The 20358-nt window shown below is 42.2% G+C and overlaps 2 protein-coding genes across 2 annotated transcripts; both read right to left on the bottom strand.

The window, feature by feature from the left end:
- Positions 1–74: 74 nt before the first annotated feature.
- Positions 75–11274, bottom strand: mmp20a (matrix metallopeptidase 20a (enamelysin); the record flags this gene model as incomplete). The annotated part of the gene is given in 11 exon segments (XM_084461838.1): positions 75–222; positions 925–1102; positions 1311–1410; positions 1414–1453; positions 4775–4835; positions 4838–4884; positions 10358–10361; positions 10364–10526; positions 10757–10825; positions 11145–11166; positions 11168–11274. Coding segments are annotated over 11 exon segments (939 nt in total).
- A 4740-nt stretch (positions 11275–16014) lies between these two features.
- mmp20b (matrix metallopeptidase 20b (enamelysin)) lies at positions 16015–19814 on the bottom strand (the record flags this gene model as incomplete). Its single annotated transcript, XM_084461827.1, has 10 exons — positions 16015–16115; positions 16656–16759; positions 16876–17032; positions 17223–17356; positions 17564–17735; positions 17825–17983; positions 18109–18234; positions 18675–18823; positions 18923–19161; positions 19794–19814. The coding sequence occupies 10 exons, from the start codon at positions 19812–19814 to the stop codon at positions 16015–16017; spliced, it is 1362 nt and encodes a 453-aa protein (XP_084317953.1).
- Positions 19815–20358: the final 544 nt, after the last annotated feature.

The raw sequence follows: 20358 nt of genomic DNA, 5'->3' as shown, positions 1-20358 counted from the left end.
ACTACCTGCTGCTGAGAAATAAATAAAACACACATACTGTATCATAACTACAAACAACAGGTACAAACAGTACATCAGGCAGCTTCTTTGAGCACTGCAATGAAGGATTGAACTGTACCTTGTAACTCAAATGCAGCATCAACCTTACTCAGAATGCCTGGCCAGTCCATGTGGATGTTTCTAGGGAATCCTGGATCCATCCTTCCTTTTTTTTCATCATACCTGTGGAATGTATTAATCATAAAGGGATCATACATAAACATGCTGCAGCCATACTATATTTAGTTGAGTTGTCCCTCCAGCATGTTAATTGGCCAACACTACTCTAGGTGGCAGGCTTGAAACAGCCCTGCTCAAATTTGGATCCAAATAAAAATGTCGGTGGAAATTCTCATCAACACCAATTTGGACAAATTTTGTAACACAAGCTTTCTTTTGATTCTGATTTCTGTAAAGTTAAGGTGTGAATCTTGAATTAAATTAAACAATAATAATACATTTTATTTATTAAGCACTTCATTGTGAGAACATCTCAAAGACTGCTGATCAAAAGAAAACATGCAGAATAATAACAAGCAGAATAATAAGAGACACTATTTTAAATATAAAACATTACACACAAAAAGCTTTTCTAAATAAGTAGGTCTTTAGAGCAGTCATAAAAAAAAAAAGTATGTGGTGCTCTCAGATTGTCAGGGAGGGCATTCCAAAGGCAGGGAACTGAGCAAGGACTGATCTCCCATAGAGATTAGTCCTGGGGGGTTCAAACAAATTATTTGTGAATTTCTTGTTCATTTCTAGTTTTTATTTGTCTAGTCAAAATTGTTTGTTTGTTTGTAAAGTGGATTCGCCTTGGCTGTAACAGTACATAAGATGAGAGTTAATGAATGTACAGTACATATAAATCATAGACAACATGTGTACCTGCAATAAACATGTTCAACCAAGAATAATGTTTTTCCATAGTCACTGATATTAACAGCAGAGTCACTGATATGAACAGCAGAGTCAATGTGCCTCACTCTGGTTGGAAATCCATACTCATAGATGGAGCCCAAAAGGCTGTTCATCTTCAGCTGTTGAACCACCCAGTACTTAGAACCTGAAAAACATAGCTGTCACTGCATTTTGGGACACTATGTAAAGCACAAACATACCACAAGAACTGCCAAATGCAATGAACCTTTTGCATGAAGTGCGACACTTTTGGCGTAGAGCTATAATTTAGGTTGAACGGCTGTGTTCAGTGGGATATCCAGCCATGTCATGCTGTGAGGCATAAGTGATGCCTTGTGAGAACTACACATTACCAGTGAACATGTATGCCACGCCCTTGGCAGGGATGTCATAGGCCGCATCAATGGAGGAGTTTATACTGGGGAGGTATGTGCTGCTGAAACCCTGTGTCAGTCAGTTCCAGTATGTTGTCCACGTGGTTCTCATCCACATGTATCTGGAGAGAAATCATTTAATATGCCATATTTAACAGTATACAGTACATACGTGCAGAATGGTGAGAATTGTAGCGAAATTATCCCCAAACTTATTTTTAATGAAAACAATGGACCTCATTCCTGAACATTTTCTTAAAGGGGCACGCCGCTGTCATAGCAAGTTTAGCCCAAATGTCGCTTTGTCCTCAATGAAACCGATCCGTACACACCAACATTTAATCAATCCATGCAGTAATAAGCTAGCTCCTTTTTCCTCTGTGCTCGCACCCCCTTTATAATGGAGGTCTATGGGCTTCTGCTGAAAACTATGATAAACATGCATTTTCAAGGCAGGAAGCACCAGGAAGCCCCTTACCGGTCTGAGTAGAATGTTGTCTTGTGAAATGAATCGCCATCCCCATGTGTTGACGTGTTAGGCATGGCTAGGAGGATGTAACAATCGTCTAGCTACAACGTGCGGCGGACGTTTATAGTGCGAAAGGTATGGTGTAGTGCGTTCGGCGAAATAGTTCTGGCTCAAATGGAGCTTTTGTTTCAATATTCGGTTTGAGAATGCGATATATTTCACATGACAGCATAATGACACCGGTAAGATCACACCCTGCGCTTCCTGCCTTGAAGATGCATGTTTATCATAGTTTTTACTATGTCTCGTACACAGGGTTGGGAAGGTTACTTTTAAAAAGCAATCCCTTACAGTTACAAGTTACTTGTGAAAAATTATAGTGAGTAACGTAATCCGATTACCACAATTTAAAAGTAAAGTAAGGGATTACTTTCAGTTACTTTTGGATTACTTTAAATAAAATGTACTGTGTATTTCACCAGAAATCCTACATTATTTATTATTTTTCTGTGTTCTAGAGCTGACAACATAGCTAAACAGCAGTTTCCCAGCACCTGCCCAGTTAGAGCAAGTTTTAATGCCAAGAGGTTAGGGTGTGTGTGTCATCTTGCCTTGGCTAGTTAATTGCAGTCTGCAAAACACGACACTCGTTGCTAATGTAGCTAACCTGAGGTGTAAACGTCGGAGCCAGCTCTAAACTCCAGCTCTAATGCATTCTAAGCAGCTGTGATTGACGCTATTCAGCTATACAGCTTGCCAGTGGACACACAACCTTATATATTATGGATAAAGCACCCACTGACCAGTTTTCCCAGGCAGTTAGTTATAGCTCTTGAATAACACCGACAGGCACTATTGAGTGAAAATAATCTGAATGGGCGCTTAGGTCTGGTTGAACATTAGTGCTATACTGTAGAAGCCTACTACTAGCTAATTTAGCTGTCAATGGAAGTAAGGTTAACGTTAGCTACCCTAACATTTGACATTAGCTAACGTTAACTTACCGGCAAATGCTTTTTCAGGTTGGACGTTGAGTCCTTAGCCATCGAGAGGGTTTTGTTGGCTGGGAGGCATAGTTTACACTGTGCTGTAATATTGTTGTGGTTCTGTGACAGGTAAATGAAAAAAAAATGCTGGCATTTCCAGGATTTCAATGCACATTGCGGTATTTCTGCCATGATGCCCGTGCTGCTCGCTGTCTGTCTGGCAGCTGTGGTCCAACGAGCACATCAGTGGGAATGTTGTTGGCGCGCTGCGCGTAATTGGAAAACTGATGAGGAGGCGATGGGTGATTGTAATCACGCCTGTAATCCCCGTTAATAAGCAAATGTAACTGTAATCTAGATTACATATTTTAAATTGTACTGTAACGGATTACAGTTACTGTTTTTTTGTAATCTGATTACGTAACGGCGTTACATGTAATCCATTACTCCCCAACCCTGCACGTACACCTGAATTTGCATACATAAACGCCCTGCCAGCTCCTTACTACAGGGTCGTGTACACACAGAATCCCCAGATAGCAAGGAAAAAGTTGATTGATGTTCAAGTTCACGTGCAAATTCAACATTTTATTCGTCACGCAACATACCAATAAAATGAGCAGTGAGATGTTTCTCCGCTGGCTCTCATAACGTGCACAATAATCTTAAGCAAGGTGAAAAAAATGATGTATAATTTAATATAATATTTAATTAGTATTTATTATTATTCTTATTTCAAGCCTGTAGAATTGATGTGAACGCAATCACCTCAGATTTCTCAAATTCAGCCCTTGCGAAAATGGGCACACTCTAATCTGGCCTACCTACGACTGCATTTCCGTGTTCTTAAATCTTGTTCTTAGATAAGAACAAATCCCAGATAAGAAACCATTCAGGAATGCCAGAATTGTCCCGGGAACTTTGTAAGTGGAGTTTAGAAGAAAGTTCTTCTTAACTTTTTCTTAAAGGAGTAGTAAAGGGAAAATGCATGTTTAGCCCTGTTTTAAGGTTACTTATGATCATATACAATGCTACAAATATACAAAACGTTGACAAAACTAGCACTTTTGAGAAACTATGATAATTGCTCTACCACCGTTTTGGTCATACAATGGATGTGGGTGGGCACCTTGAAAAATCTTTCAAAAACATGTTAAACTCTTGATTTCAAAGACAAGAAGCTCACTGAGGGGGTAATTGGTGTCCGTTGGTGTTCTGACATCAAATTCGCCGCAAAGTATGAATCCTGTAGGGTTTTATTGATCATTTTATGAAATCCATTGACTTCTATTGAAGCGACCCTTGTAGATGTGTAGATCAATCCGCAGAGGGGATTCAGGAAGCGGAACTACTTACGGTAGCTATTGTTATTGTTTATGTTGCTAGGCTACCTAGTTTGCAGAAGTTTACACACGTATGTGCTGCGACTAAATAGTTATATGCTAAATATTTTTTTAAAAGCCTTTCCAGATGAACTAGAATCTTACTTTATGGCGAATTATACGTCAGAACGCCAACTAACACCTCGGTGAGTTTCTTGTCTTTGAAATTGAGAGTTTAACATGTTTTTTAAATGATTTTTCACGGTGCCCACCCACATCCATTGTATGACCAAAACGGTGGTAGAGCAATTATCAGACTTTCTCAAAAGTGCTAGTTTTGTCAACGTTTTGATCTGAACCATTGTATATGATCATAAGTAACCTTAAAACATGCATTTTCCCTTTACTACTCCTTTAACTGCGTTCAGGAATGAGGTCCATTCTCCTTCCCGACCACAGCCACTGCATCAACTGAAGTTGGGACTACACTTCTTAGGTATGGGTGATGTTTTCTGGTGGGCTTGCCTTGGAAACCAGTGTCCAAAGAAATTACAACATACATAATACTGTAGTGTGATATCATTTAATGTTGATATAAGGTTGACTTGAGTCCACCCACCATATAGTGCCTGGATTCCAAGCATGTCATCTTTTGGTAGTATGTACCGGGCACTGTTGTAATACTTGTAGTTTGGGTACATAATAGCTGAAGGGTCCTTAGAATGAGTCCTAGGGAATGGCCTAACTCGTGAGCAGCAACAGTGAATAGGTTATAACTCGAAACAACATCAGACGAGAAGTTCCTTACAGGCCGCTCACACGCTTGCGTTTGATGCGTCAACATTGATGGATGCCATTCACTTTCAATGGCTGCAGCCGAATGGCATTCTGGTTCCGTTGTTGTCCCGGTGCGTTGCGTTGCCTGCGTTGCTAGCGTTGAAAGTTGAGAAATGTTCAACTTTCAGATGCGTTGCTGGAGCTGCCGACCAATCAGATGTCTTGACGGAGAAAGACGTCATCGCAAGGCGGGATTTTCACATTTTTCGATACCAAGTTGGAGGACAATCGCTGTTTGTTTGCAGGATAGGATGTACCCAATACCTGCGGGCACCACGTTCACGTTGCCTCAACCACAATGCATAGACGATCGCCACACGTTCGACCAGATTAGCATCCATGACAGCACTAAACGAAAAGCCGGGTGGGTTTTCAAAATAGTGCGCGCTAGCAGGTTCTGAGAATCTACTGGCTGTTGCGAGCGCAGTTTCGGACAATGTGATTGGTTGTTGTTGCGTGCGGCAGACACGCATTCCGCCATACGTTGACAGACATGCATCAAACGCAAGCGTGTGAGCCCGGTGTTAGTCATGTTTCTCAGCCTCATTTGATATAAGTATGATCCTAAATTTGACATGCTTTGAGAAGCTCTGCACTGTAGTAGTAGTAGTAGTAGTAGTAGTAGTAGTGGTAGCAGTAGAAGCAGCCTTGTAGTAGTAGTAGTAGTAGTACAAGAGGGTAACCGACCGCTATTCCGAAGGGGCGCTATTCCTAAGATTGATTTCCATTCATTGGAATAGCGGCCCCCAAGCCTTTTGGCAAAAGGTCCGCTATTCCGAAAACTAGACCGCTGACATCAAACGAAGAGCATGTGTGTGCGCAGGAACTAATTAATATATTATTATTAAAATATAGGCCCTATGTGGCTAGATTTGATGGTAAAGTGCACATTGTCCATCCATCCATCCATATAATAAAACATACGAGCGCAAGGACTTCAGGATAACGCACGTGAGTGGTATCCAGCAGAAGTGCCGCAGTCTGGTCTTGTGCGGCCTTATATTCAAGCAATACACAGGTATGACACTTCCAGGGATTTGATTGGCTAACCCATCTGTACACGTCATAATAAATGGCATACGTCATCAACAGTGGTCAAGAGTTGAGACACGTGATATGAGAAAGGGCAGTAAATCTTGCAGGGACAATGGAACAAAGAATGGTTATTCAGGGCAGACAACGTCTAGGTGTGTCGACCTCCTGGAGAGGTCCTCCTGTCATAAATGAGGTTAGCACAGCTATGTGAAAGGTTGAGGGAGGTAGTGAAATTACAATTTATATAACAATTCCCCGGTTTGTGCCTAATCAGGCACATACAAATGTAGAAAAATCTAATATAAAATAAGAATACACAAAAATCTATTCCAAACACAAATTGTAAACACTCAACTATATGCTACACATGTGGAAAGGAAGTAATCTATTTTTCTCCACTAGGTGGAGCAGAGTAAAAAGGCCTGGGCCGCGTTTCCCAGATTTGCCGAATTTCTCCGCACTACGACGCTTCTCAAGGTATACCTTGGCGAAGGGACAGTTTTTCCTACGAGTGTTTCCCAGACTATCCCTTAGCGTGCGCGTGAAGATACATCGTTAGGTCCATCCCAAGATACATCGTTAGAGGAGCTGTCCCTGGGCGCGGTGCTGAAAAAAGAATTAATCGATGCCGCACACATCGATGGCCATTCGTAAAGTCACAGAAATGACGTGCCAATATAATACGTGCTGTCTTAATTATTTGATTTCAGTCTAAATATTACCAAAAAGGAAGCTAATCCACCGAAAGCTCATCTGCTAATGTATTTAAGAGTCAAAGCGAGACCTCGTGATAGTCCCAATTCATACATCAAATTACATTACATCAAATAAAATATCCAAGAAAGAGCATGAATCGGATCGGGACATATAAGCCCCGTCGAGGATGTCTTGAAAGGCCAGGAAAAAATACTTTAATGATGATAGGCAATGATGATAGCAAAATGACCACTGATTTAGTTATCATACAAACAAAGGTATAATGCCCATATAAATTGCCCCTGTGGCAGTAGCATTCCCACGTTAGAATTCGCGCGGATACGATGACTAATTTAATCTATCAGGCACCGGTGTTGGGGCATGTGGCCTATAAAAAAAAACAAGGATAACTGCACATATTGAGCGACATGGCAGATATGAAGAGGAAGCGTGTGATAGCGTTCACCAAAGAATAACTAGTGATCATGCTGGACGAGGTGGAGCAGCCGAAGGCCGTCCTGTTTGGCGGCTACCAGTAGGGCCTATGCACAACTCCAGTAGGCTACTTCCTGAAATTAGACATGCTTCTCTATTTCCTGTCCTACACTTTGGATGAAATGATTATTCAGGAATTCCTGAATAATCATTTCATCCAATAGTGTAAGACAGGAAATAAAGAAGCATGTCTAATTTCAGGAAGTAGCCTACTGGAGTTGTGCATATAGCCCATTGAAGAAGGCTGTATGCGTACACACACACACACACACACACACAACACGTTCACCACGCTGTAGTTCCTACACACACACACACAACACGTTCACCACGCTGTAGTTCCTACACACACACACACACACACACACACAGTATGCGTAGTTAACAGACATCCGCATTGCAGCGCGGATGGCTGCTTCCACTCCTGGGCCACCCAGGGAGTGGACAGTCGTCAGCAAGAAATGGCAGGTCTTCGCCAGTCAGGCCAAAAGCCGAGAGGCAGAGCACCGTGCCTTCCCTCACCCCAGAGGAGGAGAAGGCCCTATCGATCATCGGCCTCACAGCCTCCCAAGGCATCACTGGTGGCCTTGATTTGGAGTCTGGAGAGGGCCCCTCCAACATCCAGCCCTCAGCTGAATCACCCCAAGCCTCCCAGTCCTCTGGAGAGGAGACCCCAGCACAGTCAGACTGCTCCACCCCGTCGACACGCTCTCCCCCCACACACCCCATGACGTCCCGCCCCCCCTCCCCCCGTGAGAGGCAGCTGAACACCACGGATGCGAGGTGCGACTGCAGCGAGGAGCTCCTGGAGGTGGGGAGGCAGAGGCTGGGTGTGCAGCGTAAGAGGCTGGACCTCCAGAACAGGCAGCAGGCCCTAGCGGAGGCACAGTTTGTGTGGCCCTCCATATCAGTGCCCATCATTCTGCCAACTCCAGGTAGGCCAAGTGTATATTTTGTATACTCTGTCTATTCCCACACTGCATGCATTCCATTCAATGTCGCTAATTGAATTTTCCTCCCTTGCAGATGATGCAGATGCCTGAGACACACTGCACACACTCACCACACACACTACATACACTTACCACACACACTACACACTCACCACACACACTACATACACTTACCACACACACTGCACACACTCACCACACACACTACATACACTCACCACACCACTCATCCTTCCTACGTGTTGCTACCTTGTCGTGGTGGGAAGGCTATATTGGTGGGGGGTCACCCCCCAGCAGGTTCAACCATGCCGGGCAGGTTCAGGGTAGAGGCCAGACGAAAAGCAACAACTGGCCCTCCAGGTTGGGGGTTGGGCATGGGTCTAACAACCCCACCCTGGAAAAAGACAGCCTGTTACAGGACAAAGGTCTGAAGAACAAACCTGCCCATGTTTTTTCCCAACCAATATTAAACAAGTTCCCTTTATCCTGTATATTTGTTGTTTCTTGCCACATTACAACAGTAGAGGTTTTGGAGAAGGCACACAATATAACAAACAACATTTGTAAGATCACTAAATACTGTGAATCTGTTAGCAAAGTTCACTATAAGGACAACAGTATTGGGCCACCTACACATTACAACTTTCATGACATCCCATTCTAAATGAATAGGCATCATATGGAGTTGGTCCCCCCTGTGCAGCTATAACAGCCTCCACTGTTCTGGGAAGGCTTTCTACAATATTCTGGAGCGTGTGTGAGGATATTTGACTATTCATCTAGATGGCCTCATTGGATTAATCGATTCGCCAGGATATCTGTCTGACAATATATAAAGACAGCCAGAAAAGCCATGTCATCAAATTATCCCTTTACATAAGAAAATGTTGTTGTTGTTCACAAAGTGGATTATATTAGGCTATGGATAGTCGTATATGTTGCTTGGCTCAATAAAAGTTTTAAAAACAACATTTCCATGATGTGTTCTGTAGGCGCCATAACATTTTGTTCATCATTCAAGTTCTTTGTATTGTGTACACTAATGATGTGAATCGCGCAGGTAGGATAGATAGATGTGCGCTGTATTGCAACTCTCCTTTTTCAAAGTGTAATTTCGCTCGAATCGAGCTAAAACTATAACGGGATGAACGGAGCGCATCGCCAAGGTACACTAACGATGGGGTCCGACCGCCCTTCGTAACGTATCCCTTGGCTGTGGTATACCTTGGCTAAGAAGGCTCTGGGAAACAGCGCTTCGGCTCCAAGGAAGGCTAACGATGTATCTTGGGAAGGTACCTATTCTATTCTCGCTTATTGCATGTTGTTATGTGCTTTTCCTTATGTTGACAATGCGCTCCTAGACGGGGAAGCACCTCAGGTCGGCCGAACCACAACGAGATGCACATGGAAACCTGCTGGTTTGAACACACAGCGAAGATATATATTTTTATTTTCATTAAAGCAACAACTCAATAATCAAAAGCTGTAGTAGACAAAGATATAGTTTTTCAATGCTGAATTCAAAATCAGCTTTTCGGAATAGCAACCTTTCAGAGCTTTTTCGGAATAGCGAACTTTCGGAATAAAGACATTTTGGAATAACGACATTTAACCGTACACGACTAGTAGTATTAGTAGTAGTAGTAGTAGTAGTAGTAGAAGCAGCCTAGTAGTAATAGTAGTAGTAGCAGCAGCAGCAGTAGTAGTAGTAGCAGCAGCAGGAGCAGTAATAGTAGTAGTAGCAGCAGCAGTAATAGAAGTACTAGTGGTAGTAGTATTAATAGTAGTATTAGCAGTAGTAGTAGTAGGAGGAGGAGTAGTAGCAGCAGCAGTAATAGTAGGTGGAGTAGCAGCAGCAGTAATAGTCATAGTAGTAGCAGCAGCAGTAATAGTAGTAATAGTAGTAGTAGGCTAGTAGTGGTCTGACTCAACGGATGTAAGTTTTAGGGATAAGCCTTGTCATTTGTTTGTTACTGCTGAATCAGTATTGACGGATCTGATTCCCAGCCCAATCAGATTCAATCCAGACTACATGAAACAACTACCCAGCAACCACTCCGCTCAAGACAATTGTGATTGTTTAAAGAAATACAAGGCTTTTACCTCCCATCCCCGAATGGTAATGAGTCCAGCCAGATCTTTCTCCAGCACTGGCACGGCATAAACAAAGTGTGGAGGTAGGTCTGGCTATGCGAGATTAGGCTAGTAGGTGGAGGAGGAGGAAGAGTGGCACAACCTGGCTTTTGTTGGCCCATCGTCCAGATTTCATCCTCGTCAAAGTGCACATCTCCCCCTATACTTTCCCCTGGCTTGAAAGCTAGCACTCCCTTGGGGCCATCAAAGGGGAAGAAATCTCCATGAGCTAGGAGGGATAGACTAACAGTGAGTGAGTCGGAGCCTTTCTGTGGATTTCCTGTGTTAGCATTACAGTACCTGAGGACTAACTCCAAAGCAGATAATTATAGTTTTGTTCAAAACCTCACAAGCTATATATACAGTATGAGAAACCTATCAGGAAATATAGTCCAACTGACTGAAAATGACTTAAAAGTGACTGAACACCATTACAAAAAAGTTGTTAAATAATTTTTGATGCAAAGGTGAGGATAATGTCTGCTTTTCCCTGTTTCACTTTGACGAACTTCAGTGGAACGGCATCACTCCAGATCTTCAGTGCCAAGAAGAAGGATCTCTCTACTTCCTTGTAAGGTCAGGGGTGTATTTTGCAATCCCGCAGTTTACATGACACAGTTTGAGCGCTAGTATAAAAAACTGGACTATCTCCAGAGGCTAGTATTTCATGTTGAGCAATGATAACAGGAGATTTCACATTCAATGTTGAAAATGATGACATTGCTCTAGGGGTTGCTACCTAAAACATTCAGATTTTTTTTCAGAACAATAGCTATTAGAGGGATAACACTTGATGTTATGTGATTGTCAGTTGTTCACAGGATTTCAGTTACACTGAGTGAATGTAACCTGCATGTGATGGTTTTGTTCCTCCACTTGGGTTTCACGGGATGAAAGCTTAAATTCTCTGTCAGGCACTCCACACCTGTCCTTCATTACAGACAGGGTCTGAGGGTCCAGTCTACTTGTCTGCTCCAGACCAAAGAAGTCTTGCATATCCTTGATCTTCTCCTCCATGTGTGAGGTTGACCTCCGACTATGATGGCTAGCGCTACTGCTGGTTCTCAGTCGATAGAACTTCCTGAGGTACCCCTGTCACTGAAAAAGCCAGTTGGCCTCTGAACTTGTCTGTTTGCTTTAAGCAGTACAGTACTGTAGATCAGTCTGGAGAGCTAGGTAACACATGAAATAAATAATTGAAATCACTTAAATATTTAACATAACATTTAAGGCAGCAGGTGAACTTAGTTTCAAATTACCCAGCTGCCATGACATTCTAGGGTCCACAAATGGAGACGCAAACCTCAGCCAGATCAGCGTCTTTAGGCTTTGTCCATTGCTCTTCAGAGACAGGTAAAGTCCAAACAATTTCCAAGGACACTAGAGAGCTGACATATATACAAGACCAGAGCAACTCCATGTTTGAAAACATTTTAATTTAACCAAGGGCTTTATAAACCATGTGTCACGTGGGCCCACAGCCCCCAATCCTGCCGTTACACCACTACACTGCCTGCAGAGATTCTCAACAGGTTAGTGGGAGAAACTGCAATATAGAATGTCCTGTTGAATGAACCAGACAAACAATGAGCTTTAATGTCTTAATCTTTAATCACACCCACATGTTGGATTCACAGTTTTAATACTGCTCTGAGCCGTTCGATCCCCAGCTCCTGTTTATTCACTGGTATGCTCTACATTATAGAATAAACAATTGTACTTGGAGAATAATTCATGGTTGAAATAGCAGTTTCTATGCATTTTGACTTCCTATGCATTTTGACTTCAGCATTGGTGTTCTGGAATGTTCTCAGAGAGGGAGTGGGAGAGAGGGTGGTGGGACCAGGCCCGGGTCGTAAACGTACCCACTCCAGTCCTTCGTTAAAAGGGGAGACCCAATCTCTTTGATGTCAGCCACAGGGCGCCAGGGTCTGTTGACACTAGCCCTCTAGAACAAAAGAGAGAGAGTAATCCCAACCTCTTGGCGGTTTCACTCGGAGGAGAGGATCAGTGTAAAAACCAGAGATCGGCGGGTGGGTTTTGGTGTCCTTCTTCCAGTCCCTAGTGTGTGTTGGGGTTAGAATATGGGTTGGGACAGGATCTGATCTATAAGGCAAGGGGTAAAGGTTGGAGTGAAAGGATGAACATGTGGAGGTTTGGGGTATAGTCCCATAAAGTCATCCCCACTGGGTCTTCAACCCCAGTCTCCAGGGTGGGAGTCCAATGCTCTCACCACTACTCTACTTGTGCAGTGGAGATCGGCGGGTTGATTTTGGTATCCTTCTTGATTTTGGTGTGGTGGGACTACTACCTCTTGTGGTGCCAACAGAGAAATGCAGGCCAACATTGTCCGCAGTAACGGAGGGAGGGAGTGATAACCAGACGAACGCTATACTAGGTGGCTGGCTTACAGCCACGTACAAAAAAGCATCAATACATTAAAGGACAATGCTCGTTTTTGACAACCTGGACCTTATTTACGACATATTATAAGACGTTTGACTCACCGAGATCACTTTGGTGTAGTTCGGAGGCCTGTAGAAGAAATGTAAAATCCAGCGCGAGCCAGTATATCCATGTAATGGCGGTGATCGGGGCAACGAGAATGCAGCTTCTAAAAATCTATTTTCTGCCGCGAAACGGTTGTTTTCATCAATCTGTCTGGATGAATCGCTAGTTGTGCTTACATAGAGCATAACTGTTGTGGTTTTCACATGCCATGATCTTTAGAAACGTCTTTCGAAACGAAATAGCTTCCTCACTTTCTCCAGCACTAATGCGCACAGCGCGCAATCGTTGCTCCAGCACGCTGTGCGCATGCGTGCTGGAGCAAGTGAGGAAGCTATTTCGTGTCTAACGACGTTTCTAAAGATCATATTACAGAGGCATGGGAAATACCACAACAGGCCTATGCTCTCTATGTAACCACAACTAGCGATTCATCCAGACAGATTGATGAAAACAACCGTTTCGCGGCAGAAAATAGATTTTTAGTAGCTGCATTCTCGTTGCCCCGATCACCGCCATTACATGGATATACTGGCTCGCGCTGGATTTTACATTTCTTCTACAGGCCTCCGAACTACACCAAAGTGATCTCGGTGAGTCAAACGTCTTATAATATGTCGTAAATAAGGTCCAGGTTGTCAAAAATGAGCATTGTCCTTTAAGCTCATTCCTCCATCACCACCTAAAGCTGTGCCAGTCAACAGTCAGTCTAATCACCGAAAATAAACCACATGTAGGCGTAGAGCGACTGGTGCATCCCATACAAAAATGAATTACTATAGGATTTGAAGTGTCCTACTCCTATTGTAATGAGGACTGTCTGTATGCAGTAGCGTACCGTTGGGTCTTGCACAGGGTCTCCCCCCCCGGCACACCCCATACACACACACGCAGATAGGGAGAGAAACTACGCACGTAGGGGTCAGTGGCCTCTGGTGAGTCCTAGTACCGGGTAAGCCAGGACCAACGAAGCATGCATGCACAGCGCACATGATTTTTTTGGGGGTGTGCTTTCAAAGCATGCCCTGATGGGTTTCACAGCATCAGAAGGGTGCTGAGCATTGGCATTTATATGTAAAAACATACAGGAAAACTAAAGTAGCCTAGGCTACTGATATTTTTTTTTAACACCCCAACAAAGGCCAATAATTTGAGAGCGAGCGAATAAGATAGCAATATTTAAGCCGAAACAACCAAGCATTTAGGGACACACTAAATAAACTACAGAGCCATTATATGACAACAATGGCCAAGCACCATGAAGAGGAATGACAGAACGATAAAATACACCCCCTTATGGCACAGCACTCAATAGCCTACTCCCCTACTTCACTAATCAGTGTTTAGGCTACTAGCCTACTAGGCGTATTAGCCCACCGCTCCAGGTCTTGATTTGGTCTTGATTTAATTTGGTCTTGACTTCTGTAAGCTAGAATCATTTTACCTGGCCTACAATGTTTAGTGAATAACGAGCTAGTAAGACCGGTGTCAATGGACCGTAACGTGGACTGTATTTTTATGAGGACTGTAGGGGGCGACGGAGCACTACAAAAATGCTAAACATGGATGAAAATGAAGCGATATAGCAGAATATAAGACACATTTAAGTCAAAAACAGTCTGAAAGTCGATTTCCGTGCCTTCTTTCACTGAACTTGAAGTTTTATTTGGATTTGTATGGGTAAACCAGGCTTACCCTGGATTATAGGAGCAATCGCCACTGGTAGGGTTACCAATGATTTGCAACACTTGGGGCAATGTAATTGTCCCTACCAAAATGTAAACAACTATAATTCCACACCAAAACAAAGTCCATCACAACAGTACGACAACTTGTGCTCAAACACCACAACGCCTTTTATCGAACTGAAAATAGCCCTGCCAGTGCTAACCATCTCTGGACTACTGTATAACATCACATTCATAAGCCATCGTTCTGACACCATAAGCGGAAGCTTTTGTCAACGACATGCAACAACAGATCCTTATCTCTCACATAGCAGCAAATTCACACACATTGCCAAAATGATCAATCTGAAATGCATAAAGCTGCAAAGCAGGACTCACCATTTCATTAGGTTTTGCTAGCCGTTAGCCATCTCCGACTCCCCAGGCCTTGAGTTAGCTAGCTAACACTAGCTAGCGTGTTAGCTAGCACTAGCTAATATTAGCTAGCTATCATTAGGCTTCAATTCCTGAACTTAGCTTTAGCTTAGCGTGCAGCCAGGTTATGGGTTACTGTTTACTTTAGATATTATCCTACATTTCAACCAGACATTCCAGTGAAACCAGGTAGTCAAAATAACTTACCTGATATAAAATGGGCACCGCAAACGTGGGCATTTCTGATGATGTCCTCAGTCCAGTCTGTACGCATAATGGCTTGTAGCCACAGGCGACTCCGGTTTCTCTGAAAAGGCCGGTTTCCTCTTGAAACGAATAAAGTTTGAATCCACTAGAGTGCCGATTTGTACACCCGTAGACGCAACAGCCAGACATCTTGATGGTATATAAAATACTAGTCTTTGCACTAAAATACGGTTCTTTAGTGCTTCTTGTTCTGAATTCGTCTGTCTCCCCCTGCTACTGTTTCAAGAATGCATGCGCATACTTGTGCTGACGAAGGCTGTAAAAGGGTCTATAAAGAACAAATATGACCCACGCTTGTTTATTTATAGGCGGTGGCTCTACCACATAAATTCAATAACAGACAGAACCACATTTTTACATAGCTTCTATAACATCCAGTGACAAAATACTGTCCACACCCAGGCTTGAACTTACAACCTTTGGGGTGTTAGTCAGATGCACTATCCACTTAGCCATCGCTGACCTGGGAAATCTGTCTTTTTGTTTTGATGTTCTGGGACCACTGCCTCTTGTGGTAGCAACATAGAACTGCAGGTCAACAACCCGACGGACAAATCGGCATTCGCTTTTCATGGAGCTGCAGGTCAACCCGACGGACGCACAAATCGGCATTCGCTTTTCTTGGTGCGATGCCTCGCACAAAAAAAGTCTTATTTTGGGGTCCATCCGGCTCTGCCTCACCACAGACCAGGGCGTACCAGGGTGTAATGTCGGTTTTGATTGTGCATGGCCCCTCCGCTACAACAAGTTTGTTGTTTGTTGTGACTGAATATTAAATTAGATTGGACACATGATTCTGTTAAACATTTATTTAAGTTTTAACACAGCACTGAAATACAAGTACAAGGTCTCAAGTTTTGTTGACATCAATGGTGGTCACTCAGCAACCAAGCCAAGTATTTGCTTTCTCAATTCCAACAACTTGTCTCAAGGTGTAATCATATTTGTACACTTGAGGTCCAACAAAGAAGTTGATGAAATCTGGAACGATAAAAATCAAACCATGGGTTCAATTTGACATGAATAAACAGGTTTATGCTGAGCATGCAGGTTCTCATGAAGTTACTGTATACTGTAGGCTGTACTGTATAAGGAGCAAAGAGTAGCCTGGAGGTAAACCGCTAATGCTTCAACAACTTAAATACCAATTACTGTTTATGTTATATTTATGAGAAGTAAATGAACTACAATATTAATAGCCTAAAGCTTTAAATAGTCATTAAAACACCGGTCTCATGTTTGCATGATCATGCAGTGGCATTTGACCTGGTCTTGACCCCAGAATTAGAGCAGGAGTTAACTAACTAGGGTGTTGTAAACTGCATAATGACCTGAATCTCTTACTGTTTCATCGTGCCTACTTTGCTTGCTATAGAAATAGAATAGTATTGCGGGGAAATGTTAAAGTCCTTAAAAAAAATTAAGCTTCCTGCACACTGGCTAAGCTTGCACATGAAACACTTTTATCGTAGCAACGTTTCAGTCCTTTGACCTCTGTCAGGTACAAAGGTGAGTCCTTACCATCCTTATGAACAACCGCACTTATAGGACTGTTGACTCCTGGGAAGTCCTCACTGATGTACTGTGGGTACCCAACATCCATGACTCTGCGATTTTCATTGTAACTGAGAAAGAAAAGAGCAAATTAAACTTTCATGAAACCTGGAAACAATGTTTAAATTTAAAGTTAATATTTAAGTGTCCCAAGATGCAATTGAATTAATCCTCATGTCTCTCTCACCTCCAGTAAATGTCATGAATGAAGAAGAGGGTGCGTCCTGTATTCACGATGTGCACAGCTGCGTCTACCTCCTGCACCCATGGAGGGAACCCAAAGTTGCTGATTGGTTTGGGCTTGCCTTTCACAAGTGACCCCTTCACGGTCCAGTACATGGATTCTGCATTTGACCACACAAAGACATTTTTGTTCATTTTTACTTAATTCTATGAATGAACATTATGCATTTGTCTTTTACCCATCACAATGACCCACAGTTTTCTAGATCAGGAATACATTCCAGTGGAATGTATTAATTTATTTAAAATGGAACTGCTGTTCAGTAGCAATATAGGGGTGGTGTTCTGTACCTTGAATCAGGTAAGCAGTAGATCGTCGTGGGACCCAAAAGGCAGCATCAATGTTGGACTCAATCTTGGGCATAAAGTTGTTTATAGGGCCTTCTTTGATGTCATATTGCTGGTTATGTTTGATCCATAGGTACCTTCATGAGAATAAGACAAGTATATTCCAAATAGGCTCATTGTTAAATTCACAATTAAAAAAAATTCTTAAACTCTTTTCTGATTCCTAATGTCACTTATATGCAATCATATGAATCATGTAATCAAGGATAATTGTAGGAGATAATTTTACCATTGTACTTTTCTTTAAATTAATGAACACATTTTAGTAGTGTGAATCAGCATACGTGTCTTTGAAAAAGAAGGTGGCGTCCCCCAAGGTTGACACGGCATCAAAGGACAGGTCAAGAGCACACTTGTTCTGCATCATCAAGGGGAAACGGAAACCCCCAAACCAGGGGCCGTAGGGAGGACTCCACCTATTCCTTGAGTAGTAAGATGACTGACTATTCTTAGGACCTGAGGTAAAACAAAGCAACACTTAAAGTAGCATCTTTAAGGATTTTGAACAAAAATGACACCCTGAAATTGTTCCATGGCCTGATTACCGTAAAGTGAGTTGATGTTTGCAATGTCCTCTCTGGAGAGAAGGTTTTGAAGACTGCGGGGTTTGTAAGTAGGGTACATCACTGAGTCTGGATTACTAGAATGCTTCAAGCCCAAAGCATGGCCAAACTCATGTGCTGCCACCAGATAGAGGTTATAGCCTGTAAGCACATAAACAAGAATATTGGATTAAAAACATGAATGGTTATGTTTTTATAATTTCAAGTTATCTCATATTCATAGCTAGCAGTTTATATGATCCCTCTAATCATTAATAAATTGATACCATTGTGTCCTGCTGTCCAGATTTCATTGTCATCAAAATGAGTGTCTCCTCCAGTGCCCTCTCCAGGACCAAATGCATGTGCCAATGTCCCCTTGGGTCCATCAAATGGGTACATGTCACCATGCTCTTCATTATCAACATGACATAAAAGGACGGAGGAAGATTCACAATGAGGGCACAACGAAATGCATACACTCATACGAGTGCTATATGTAGAACTAACAGTAGTGGATCCTTCTATAAAAAGGTTCCAAACAGCACCTTACAGACCGGAAAATAGTTATATCTAGAACGTTATTGATGTGAAAAGTGTTCTCTATAGAACCTTTCTTCCCAGGGTTGTTCTACTGCTGCAAATTCTTCTATATAGCACCACCGTTAGACTGTAGAAATGTTACCAAACATATTTAAGTTCAGAGGAGGACAAAATATATAAATAGTTATGTTACTGTACCACACCTTTACATGATACGCTGTATGTACTCATACATTTTGGGTTGCTCTAGGAAACGGAAGGCATAGTTCTTTTCTTGTTGTAATTACAGAGAAGCCTTTCTTCCACCCACCGTAAGTGACAAACTCAACCATGATGTCAACACTGTGGGTTCGAGACCTCACAAAGGTCAGAGTGCTGGCTCTGCCCCAAACATCAAGTGCTGACTCAATGAGAGAATCCACTGTGCTGTGTGGTAGATCACTGGTGTACCTGCCAATTCTGAGACATCAAGGGGGACAGATCAGATCGTAAATCCACCATTCACAATGAGATTATGAGTTATCCCCATTTGTTTGGTTTCCAGGGAGGGAAAGTTACTTGTAAGTAATGATGTTCTTGTTCCACCGGGTTCCACCATTGTCGGTGTAGTCCTCAACATCTGGAACCCCACAACGAGGTGACTTCATGATCTCCAGGGTGTCATGGTCTAGAACGCCTGTCGTGTTGAGGCCAAAGAAACTTTGCATGTCCTTCACCTTGGAGGTGAACGAGGGCCAACTCCTCTTCCTCCGATTGAAAGGCTCTTTCTTGAGATCGTAATAGTGCCTGAGGTATTCCTAATAAACAGATGACAGCTTCTGCTGCAGATCAATATAATCTAAGCAAGCATGTTCATGTTGATGGATGAATCTCTCAGGCTCTTAAATGTGTCATGATCTCTGGATGAATAGAATTATTTACTTTACCACTGTACCAATGACTTTATTCTCTAATCTAACCTCAGTGTCAGCCAGTATCTGATTTCTATGTTTTCATTTACATATTTTCATTTTGAAATGATCCATTAAAACCACAATAGAGACATGGCACGCCGCAATCATTCATATCTAAGTAGCATATATATAGCAATGGCTTTAATTTTAATTGTCCAACATCTGTTTTAATTGTCCAACAGTATATATTACTTTTTTAAACTATAATTAAAATAATAATTATTATTATATACAAATTTATATGAAGAAATACTACTACTACTACTACTACTAATAATAATAATAATACAAATAGTAAATCAAACATATTTATCCGAATTTGGATATAACCCGACTTTTACAGTAATTGCATCATCAGTGTCCGAGAGCTGTACAGTGCATGCATCAACCTCTGCCCCCCACCCACTCCCAAAAAAGAAAATAATAAAAAAACATTATCTCAGTACCTCACAGAGCCAAGAGACCAATTCACTTACATGGACCTTTCCGTGGCTCATTTTTACTGCATCCACATCATTTGACCCAAACATGCTAAAATGATTAGTAAAGAGAGTAAGATGCAGAAGCTCACAAAGGGTATGTAATTTAATCTTATATCTGACGGACTTACTGTGGCCAACTTCAGCTCATCCTGGGGAAGCAGTGTAGGAACTCTCTCCTCCTCAGGAACAGATGTAGGAGCTGGGGAGCATGGACCCGTCAAAAACAATACCAAAACACAGGACCAAGAGAAGAACTGAAGATGCATTTCCAAACACACTACAGGACTGAAGTAGCCTATTTTGGAAATGCATAGTAGAGTAGGAAGTCCTGGTTAATGGGGATGCCTTTTAACTGGTTATTGTGACTCATACTCCGTGAAAGCCAAGGAAGGCTCTTACTGCACTATGGAATTAGGGAGGGGTTTATTGCTACGGGAGGAAAAAACATCAAAACTGTATCAAATGTTATATGTAATTAACAATATCATAATACATAAATTCATAAATTTGCCCTTTAACTATATACATTTGACACATTTTGTCTTTTAAATCTGTTAAT

This window comes from Borostomias antarcticus (assembly GCF_949987555.1).
Source record: "Borostomias antarcticus genome assembly, chromosome: 1".
Classification (NCBI taxonomy): Eukaryota; Metazoa; Chordata; class Actinopteri; order Stomiiformes; family Stomiidae; genus Borostomias; species Borostomias antarcticus.
This window is presented reverse-complemented; position numbering and strand designations above follow the sequence as displayed.